This window comes from Diadema antillarum, unplaced genomic scaffold (genome assembly GCF_040938485.1).
Source record: "Diadema antillarum isolate AM-2024a unplaced genomic scaffold, OU_Dant_1.0 scf00000041, whole genome shotgun sequence".
NCBI classification, from domain to species: domain Eukaryota; kingdom Metazoa; phylum Echinodermata; class Echinoidea; order Diadematoida; family Diadematidae; genus Diadema; species Diadema antillarum.
The window spans coordinates 597097-607195 of NW_027270930.1; the positions used below are offsets into that span (position 1 = coordinate 597097).

Below are 10099 nucleotides of genomic sequence, written 5' to 3' on the forward strand. Positions count from 1 at the left end.
TGCTGATACCAAAAGCTATTGTGACAAAATTCAATGCAACTTGTGAGGGCTGCCCAGAGATGATCAATATCTTAAAATCTATGCAAATGTTAAGTAACATCCTTCAGGACAAATTTCTTCATTTCAGCACATGAAAGAATACATTTATTCACCATCAAAAGTTAACCAATTACATATACATACTTCCTCTTTTTCTTTTCTTTTTTACCGATAAATGATTACCATCAAATCAACTACATAATTAGCCAAAAAGTGTAATTTACAGGCAGCTCAAAAAATGTTCATAATTATAATTTTACACAAGAACTCATGTCAGACACTGAATAACGTTATTTCAACAACAATCATCAATTGTGATGTACACAGGTGGAGCATTAACAACACTCAGTTATTGCCCCGATGTAAATATAAAGAAACAATACTACAGTACAGATAGGGATGAAACACATCCACTAGAGTAACTCCATTTTGCCGCCAGATTACACTTTACCATGAGATTACTGACTTCATGGCAAAAGCGGCATGCATTGCACAATGAGGTACGAACTGACATGGACATGGGGCAAGAGGACATCAAGATGTGATTAGTTCACAAACTATCCTCAACTTCAGCCTGGTCACCATGATTTTTAAATTCAAGTATCACCTAGGCATATTCTCTTAACTTGACATGGGGGGGGGGGGGCCTTTTCTTTTCTTTTCCTTCCATTGCTTCTTGTGGCAATGTGGCAGAGTTCCATCACTTTCTTACATTTTGAATATTACTAACATTATAAATTGCACATCCATGCAAAGGAAGTCTCATATGTCTAACAAATATCTTGCCTGCTTTGTCGTTGTTGTGTTTTTTTCTCACTCAGACTACCCTGATCACTTGTTTATCCTGAGGTTGAGAACTTTACAAGAATGCCTCTTCATAACCATTTTGCATAGACAGCACTTTGTTTGATAAATAACTGGTGCTACAGCCAATACAGTTTGAATTTTTTGTTTAAATAGAGCTCTGAATTTAAAAAAACTACTTCTCCGTTTGTGCATGTGTGATTGTGTCTTAATATGTGTAACTTTCAGGCAACTAACCTGGCACACTACAGCTAATGAATTTTAATACATTTTACATGTATAATGTATAGTTATAAACAATATGAATGAATATATATATATATATATATATATATATATATATATATATATATATATATATATATATATGTATATATATATATCATCTTTACGTCAGCGGAAGACAAACTTCAGTACTAACAATCGGACATTTCCTTTGCTTTTCTAATACCTCTTGTTCTTAAGCATTTCTATGGAGAAAAAGAGGGCTCAGGCACATCAGAGTCATCAGCTTGTCATACGACATGAAGCAAAAATATAAATCTCTCAGTGCCAGTATATTCGCTACACTGACACAAGTTCACAGTTGTAATATGTTACATACCAAACTATGTTTTTAACAATGAAAGACATATCAATCTGTCTGTGATTCCCGGTGTTTACCCTCACCTTGTCAAAATCTCAAGGCATGCACGAACGCAGTGTCCATGATGCATGGAGCACTTCACTGAGATTTTACTGCCTAACTAAGATACGTACTGCGAGTAGAGGAACCCAGTTGCGGATATGGCATCTCCAAGGCCAACTGTCTTTACCGGACGTTTGCAGACGAGGACTGGGCTGAGGTGGAATTCAATGTTCCCCCTGGTCCAGGCGAGCACAGCCTTGGCAGGACTAATTTCTGCGATCGTCTGCCGGAGAGCCGGGTCGTTGATGGACAGAGCAAATCGCCTGGGCATCCGCAGCTCCACCTTTTCGTCAACGATCTTGCCATCATCGCAGGCCTGCCTTCCGGCGATCCTTGCTCCGGCGGCAACCGCAGCCTCACTGTTGTTCCAGGTCCCGCTCAGGGTTGCCACGATGTGGAAGGAGAGACTGTGAAAGTGTACTCGGCTCAACTTGAGGGTCACGGAGGGGGCGTTGCTCTTGCCACCAGGTGTTGGCACCACTGGCTGTGTGGTCGAAGAAAGGAGCCAATAGAGGACATCGGCCACTGCTCCAACCTCTGGGTACCCCTCCCTGATGTACAGCTCAGGGTGGGGCCCTGAATTGACTGCAGAAACAAAGCTCAGCTCCTGCTCGTTGAGACCAAGGGAGTGCACAGATGATAACACCTGTCAAGGTGAAAGAATTAAAAAAAATACACACACATTTTTTTTTTTTTTTTTGAACAGCATAGGTGAGAACTTTTCAAGATATCCCACAAATTACATATGTTCACAACATCACTTCTGAAAATGTTTGACTCATTCCTTCTCTTATCTTGAAGCATTTCTAATTTTGCTCTCATAGTAGCTACTGCCTAGAAGTCACAAAGTGTATGTGTCCTTGCTGCAAATGCTTCACCACTTCTTTGACCATTACTTCAGAAAAACAATCAGCACTGTTGCCTTAGACCTAAAATGTGACTAAGTTTAAAAATAGACTTTTCCCACTGGTGATCTTGAGCGGAGTTTCAGAGAGATCCACTATAAATGATCAACCTTGAGCCATTTCTTGACAGAAAAAAAAAATCACCGTAGTTTTATGAATGAAAAGTTTTAACTAGCCTAACTCATAATTCGAATCATAACCTCTTTCAAATGTCATGTAATTCTGTACCTTCTTACATGAATTTGTTTACTTTAATAATTACTGTTCAAACAATTTAAACAATAATCAATGTCACTATTACATCAACTTGATATACACATGTAGATATATCTTGAGTCATATTTCTCAGTTGTACATTACTGATATACAGTGGTGCAAGTGGTGACTTTACATATCAATAGACCTTTTCTCATTGAAATTCTCAATATATGCATTTCAATTGTACCATACACACCTATTCTTTGCACTCATTTCACCAGTTATAATCACTGTTCACTTTTCATCAATTTGATTTGTGGTTTATCTCCATCCAACAAAAGGTACTACAAATTCCAAGTACATTTGATAAATGATATTGAAAACAACTTGTAATAAGTCTATATTTAATTCCTATATATTGTACCAGTGTACACATAGTCATCCTTGCTTAAGTGGACCTTGCATAAGTCAAATAATTACTGTAGTCAAAGGTCTTTTCAAGTCCTCTTCTCTTAATATTCTATTAAATTTAATCACTCATAAGTCGAATTTTCTCTTAAGTTGAAGCTATTTCTTCAGTCCAAATAGACTTAAGCATGGTTGACTGTATTTCCATAAACTGAAAACAATCAAGTTCCATTTGTGACCCGCTACAACAAAAGGGTCCTAAAGTCGCGCACGGTCGAAGCCGTGAAAATCGAGTTTGAAGTCAGAGCATCAAAATTGGTCAAAACTTACGATTTTCTGATTTTGACATATTATTGTAGTCTGACATATCTTTTATCATCTGTCGAAATTTTGAAGCAAAATGGTGAAAGGAAAGACCAAAAAATAGCGTTTTTCTGGGCCATGTTTTTTGGCATTTCAACGAAGCAGAAACTGGTTCCAAAATTTGGATCGAGCGCCACAGATAGGCTCCGCCCCTAACAACGACCAGAGTGATCTCATTGGTCAGTTTGCTGCTTGCCGCTAACCGAAGCGTGAAGCTCACACACTGCCCAGTCGACTGGTGCGTGCAGGCGGGGTGCGCTATGCCCAGCCGCTTCTCCTGGCATCCTGGTCACGGATTGGTCGGTGAGGAGACCACCGACGCTGTGCTTGAATGAGCATTTCGGGAGTTGCTAGGGCTTGCCTTCTATTGTCCGGAGGTGAAAACTGACTTGCGTGTCCCTTGATCAAGATTGCGTCGCAAGGAAAACTTTTAGGGTGCTTTACTCGAAACAGTGATTTCCCAGATGTCTCGACATGCTCTCTTTTAAACATCGATATCTCCGCAGCCGATTATTTTTATAAGATGCGTTATATATCAATTTAAAGCAGAAAGATTAGGAAATTATGCCATGCAATTTTAAAATAATTGACCTCGCCCGACTTCAGGATCATTTTGTTGTAGCGGGTCACATTTGTTTTATTTTCATCCAATCCAATTTGATTTCATGATAATGTCATACTTCGTTGTAGATGCCTTCTATGAGGGCTGAGTCGGCCATGCTGGCAAGCTCAAGGTGAATGGGTAGACCAACCGGAAGCTGTTTCAGCTGGGCATTGACAGCTGCCAGTTTTGTCGTTTTGGTCTCTGCAGGTTGTCCGTCCAACAGATGAAGTCCAGAGAAGAAAACTGCATCTGGAGAAAACTCTGCAACAGGATCCAAAGCAAGAGAGAGAGAGAGAGAGAGAGAGAGAGAGAGAGAGAGAGAGGGAAGAGAAATGAAAGAAAAGTAGAATGGAATATTAAACCTCTCTCTCTTCACTTTAAAGTACATGTTTATTCAAGTTCAGATTACAGAAATGAACATATAAAAAAAGGATGAAAATACTTTTTCAATAAACTTATATAGAATTAACCATTTGTGTGCCACAGCACTGGTATGAAGGAAATTAGCAATGCTTTGAACGGACTTTGGCTAATTTTTCCACAGAATTGTTTGCAATACAATTTGGCTAAACCACTAAGATGTGACAATATGACAGTACCACACAGTGATGTTAAAGGGGAATGAAGGTGTATAATAACAGCTGAATTTAAGACTTTGTACCCAACAGTAAAAAGAGCACATTGTTGACTGTGTCTGTAGAATGGACAGAGAAGCAGTTACACAGCAATATTAGAATTTCTTTTTCTTTTTACTTTTAGATGGGGCTTTCAAGCTTTGCTCTGGATATCTTTGTATATTAACCTGTTGAAGACTTTTCCCCAAGTACACTTGGGCAAGTGTCTACTGGAAATGCATGTAATAACAAAATAAGCTCATCCTCAATGGGCTAAGCATTCACCTTTGACATTCTGTGCAAATACTCCCAGTAGGGTCATCTCAGTGTTGGAGACATCATAGGAAGTGATGAATCTCGTTGCCACTTTGGCCTCGTAGCCACCCCACCGCTCGCCACGCTGATATTCCATGATGAGGTGCACTTCGTCGGTTGCCATGGCGCTGTTCTTGGGTATGACCATGTTGTCTGGGAGCAGGTCCCTCACTTGAGGACCACATGGTCCAACCAGGAGCACCTTGAAGAAAGCAAAGGAGATGACTGCTGTTTACCCATCGAATGTCAGACACTTGGCCACAATTTTTTTCCTTTTTTTTTTTGTCAATAGAGATTAAAAATTAGGTAATCTCCATCAATTGATAAGTTTGTTTCGAAACATCTGTGCCAATCGCCCAATATAAAAGCACTTACATGAATTGAAAATTGGCAGATACAGCAGAGTAAGAATAAATCAAAAGCAAAGTATCATATTAAAGGCCCGAGGGCATTAGGACTTTTTATATAGCTAACCCACCTATTCATTTCAAAAGTCAGATGTTGGAACATCTGATTGATAAGCACACTGATAACTACATAAATCTGCCATTTTCATTATGGTTTTACATGCAATTTTCTGCACCAAAATGTTTTTACCACTGTTGAGGTGGATTTTGATTGCAACTTATTTACTATTTTTTCCAGCGAGTCTAGCAAAGCGCATTTACATGTTTTAATTGCATTTCCTGTTGACACATAACTAGTAATGACACAATGTTGGTGAGTTATAATGTGGTGAACAAAACAGCTGCTCATTTTGATTTAGTATCACATTGTGTGAACTGTAAGAGATTTCCAAACCATGGAATATTCCCTGGTTAAAGCACATGTATAACAAGCAAAGTTACCTTTAGATGCTGTGCATCGGTTGCCATTTTCAGTGCAGCGAGGGCAGCATTTCCTCCGACAAAATACTGCAATATTGACAAAATTGACAGAATTGACGAAGTTAATAACATGAGCTCTGTGAAAACATAAGTTTTAATGAAAATCTGCTACACACTTGTCAGACATTGCACACAGTCACACAAGAATGATGAATGGCAACCAAATGCATGGACAGATAGCTGGATGAATAGAAAAATAATATGGTCATTCAGAATTTAATTTCAAGTTTGCATAAATGACTATTTGGCCAAAACACTATCCTGTCTGTGACCACTATATCATTTACCCACTCATACCAAATATTGCAAAGCAGTTTCTATGTATCCCTACTTGCCTACATTCCTTTGTTTGTTTGTTTGTTTGTTTTCTTTTTTGTAACTTTCATCATTGGTCAAATTAGCAAATTATGTTGTTGGTTTAGATATGACATCAACAAATATTTCCATTTTGTTCATCATTATGTTACCTAAAGCATGTAACATATAATCTGTAAACAAGATTTAGTTGTGTTTAAATTCATAGAAAGTGGTGGGGTGATCTTTAAGAGACGAACTTTTGGGCCTTAAAAAGAAGTTAGGACTTGCTGTCATAGTTTCTTTGTGGTTTCTTCTGCATTTCCAGTCATAAATACATGTACCTGTTTCTGGTCCAAACTATCTGCTGCTTGCACAACCTTAAGAAAATCCTGCTTCTTCGCAAAAATCCTCTCCACTGCAGCACCATTCTTCAGCGAATAGGAGAAAGTCTCCTCAAAATCCTCCAGGGATGTGATGACGCTGTGGATAGCTGCACTGTTCGAGGGAGCCATTCCAAGTTTTCTCAGCACGTCTGTACCTGGAACTATCAGGTCTGCATTGACATTGACCCTGTATGTTATAAAAGATATTCAAACATTCTTAAAGGGCAGATAAACCCCAAGAACAATGTGGATTGAGTGAAAGCAGCAACATTAGTAGAACACATCAGTGAAAGTTTGAAGAAAATCGGACAATCGATGCAAAAGTTATGAATTTTTAAAGTTTTGGTGTTGGAACCGCTGGATGAGGAGACTACTAGAGGTTATGACGTATGAGTGGACAACAATGCCAAGAAAATATAAAGAAAATACTACAAAAATCCATTTTTCATGAAAATTACAAATTCCATCAACTTGATATTGACATATGTTAAGGGTAGCAATTATTCCCCCTGCTTTCTGAAAGCAGTTGGTCCACTGCTCTTTCATAATTCTAGAAAAGTGAATTTTTGTTGAATTTCCTTTATATTTTCTTTGTATTGTTGTCCACTCATACGTCATATCCTCTAGTAGTCTCCTCATCCAGCGGTTCCAACACCAAAACTTTAAAAATTCATAACTTTTGCATCGATTGTCCGATTTTCCTCAAACTTTCACTGATGTGTTCTACTAATGTTGCTGCTTTCACTCAATCCACATTGTTCTTGGGGTTTATCTTCCCTTTAACAATGACCTTTGCGACTGCATGCTCTCTAAGATTATCCTTCCAGTGCAATACCAAAGGTTCCGCTTCTCAGTTGATTCTATATATAAACATTGACACATACCAAAAGATTTGTATTACCATCCATCATCTTCTCAAGTTTTCGGCAGGCCTCCCCTTCAAGGAACACTTTGGTAGGGGAACAATGCAGATTTCTTTTTTTTTTTTTTCTAGAAAGCTGTAAACTAAAAAAATCTGGTGAAAGTTCTTGAATACTGATATTATTGTGGCTAAAATGATGCCATAATATTGAGATGATATGCCTGCTTGAGAGACTGCACTGAACCTGTGTCATTTTGCACTGTTTGGATCCTAAATTTGATTAAAATTGTACTAATCATGTGAAATCTTCACTGGCTAATATCACCTTCTCCTTGGTTTGATGTGGGTAATTTGAACTGCATTTGAGACCAAAGATAAAAGAAAACATCTTCTAAAAGGTTGAGTGCAGTGACATAATTACAAAGGTGTGTACTCTGCAAACATCATCGTTTAGCCCTTCTCTTTGTATGGTGTGAATAGTCACACAAGTGTCCGACTCCGACGACATCAGCACAATATCCTTTATCTTCATTTACAAACAACATCATACAGTGCGTATGAAAAAAAAAAAAAAAAAACCCAACAGGATTTAATTTCAAATGTGTGAAGATTGTGTTAACTTTACACCAAAGTGAGTAGCGACATCTTAAAGCCACATATCTCGTCTTTCTAATGATATCTTATTCATTCTTAAACGGTTATGGATGGCTGAGTAATCATTCTTTTTGGACAATGGGTCAAATTGGACTTGGGACCAAGTTTCAGTCAGTAAGACCAGCATAAATCCTTTTCAATTCTCCTTTCTTTTTGGAATGTTCAGACAGGTGAGACATAACTAGGGCCCTTTTTCTTTGAAAACAACTTGAACGGAAATGGATACTCACAAATTTTGAATGAACATGTGATTCCTGAATTAATGGAAAATTTTCCTGTGCAACAAAGGGGTGTGTTCAGACGCCTATGGTGGGCACAGGATGACGCACCAGCCCATCGACTAGTTGCAGTAAGAAACAGATTGGCTGAGGTATTTGGAAATTGGGTGATTGCCTTGTATCATGATGTGGAGTGGCCACCAAGACCTCCAGATCTGACTTGTTGTGACTTTTTTCCTTGGGGTTATCTCAAGAGCAAAGTGTTCATTACCCCTCCACCTGACATTGCAACTCTGAGACAAAGAATCAATGATGAGTTTGAAGCTCTACGCCACCAAGCCCCAATGATTCGCAGGGCTGTGCGTGAGATGGAGAAAAGAGCTAATCTCCGGAGGGAGGAATGGTGGCCATGTTGAGGGGCATGGGATGTAATGTTAAAAAGAGATATCCGAAAGAAGACAATGGTAAGTTGCTATTATTCATTTCATTATTCCATTTGTTAAGTTAATTTCTAATAAGGTGCATTGATTCTTGCAGTGTCTAAACTTGGTCCCAAGTCCAATTTGACCCATTGTCCAAAAAGAATGATTACTCAGCCATCCATGACCGTGTATTCACGAATAGGATATCACTGGAAAGAGAAGATATGTGGTTTTAAGATGTTGCTACTCACTTTGGTGTAAAGTTAACACAATCTTCACAAATTTGAAATCAAATCTTGTTGCGTTTTTTTCTTATACGCACTATACAAGATGAATAAAGAGGACAATTGATATTTACATCTGACTTCACTTCCGCTTCAAGTTTTTCTTTATGGGGGTGGGGCCTGGTGGGGGTAGGGGGAGAACATTAACCCTTGACTAGCCCCGGAGACCGCGGCTTCCCCGCAGTTTCGCTTATGTTATAGTTCAAGTATTCTGTGCGCTTGTGCAAGTGATTGTGAATTCTGTGAACATCGGTGAGCTGCTTATAAGACATCATTTTGTGCATCACAAGCAATGAAATGCATCAAACAGTCGCCGATGATAGTCATTTAGGTTTCATCGACCCATGTAAGTATTCCTAGTACTTTCTGTTGAAAAATTAAGGAAATATAGCGCCGCAAAGGCACCCGTTTGTTCAACATGAAGATCTTTTATGGGAGCACGGCGCAGCCGCCACACTGCGTGTGGCGGCTGTCGCAGTTAACCCTTGACCAAAACCTCCAATCCTCCTCCTCCCCCCGATGACCCCATGCACCCCCATCCCAACCCCATCCTGTCCCCAACAAATTGCAGCACTGGCACTTGATGTATCGGTACGTATAGCTGATTGTCACAAATTATTTAATGTCTGAAAAACACAGAATGCTATTACAACGTTAACATTTAAACAATTAATGAATTTTAAATATATCTCAGTCATACACTCGTACCCAACTGCAATCTTTGACTTCAGCTGGAAATACTGTGATTCACGTCCTGCCTTGATAATGGCCCGCCATGAACTGACAATTTGGGACTCGATCGTGCCAGTAGCATTATTGTCTTGTTCTGCTTTCTCCAAGTGCGAGTAGTAAAAGGCCGCAGCTATCAGAACGATGGCAAACGCAACTGAGTTGGAAAACATCCTGCTGGTCAATTTCGAATAACGGAGAAGAATGTATTGCAATGTAATCTCAGCTAGCAAACGTTACGATATTGACGACTTTCGAGGTGGTCGTGTGGTAGTAAACCTTGTAGCATGCTACATCTAACGCTACCAGTTAGGCGGTAGCCTTTTCGGATATTCTTCTGGGTTCCGCGCAGAATACTGCAGTACTTTATCATTAATTTACGCCCGTTTATACGTGTCTGATTGTTTTCCCTGAAGATCGTTCAT

General features: G+C 39.1%; 1 protein-coding gene across 1 annotated transcript; it reads right to left on the reverse strand.

Annotated features, from left to right (window-relative positions):
- Nucleotides 1–1589: 1589 nt before the first annotated feature.
- Nucleotides 1590–9847, reverse strand: LOC139712604 (ADP-dependent glucokinase-like). Its single transcript, XM_071624414.1, has 6 exons — nt 9654–9847; nt 6464–6692; nt 5787–5852; nt 4909–5140; nt 4086–4270; nt 1590–2177 (listed from the first exon to the last, which is right to left on the reverse strand). The coding sequence occupies exons 1-6, from the start codon at nt 9845–9847 to the stop codon at nt 1590–1592; spliced, it is 1494 nt and encodes a 497-aa protein (XP_071480515.1).
- Between the last annotated feature and the right edge of the window lie 252 nt (nt 9848–10099).

Bases quoted from the DNA above. Each gene is read 5' to 3' on its own strand.
- LOC139712604 (XM_071624414.1), bottom strand. From the start codon at position 9,847: ATGTTTTCCAACTCAGTTGCGTTTGCCATCGTTCTGATAGCTGCGGCC. The intron at 5,853-6,463 runs GTACATGTATTT...TCAATATTGCAG, and splicing joins ATAGTTTGGACCAGAAACAG to TATTTTGTCGGAGGAAATGC. The intron at 4,271-4,908 runs GTGAATGCTTAG...ATCCTGTTGCAG, and splicing joins ATTTGCACAGAATGTCAAAG to AGTTTTCTCCAGATGCAGTT.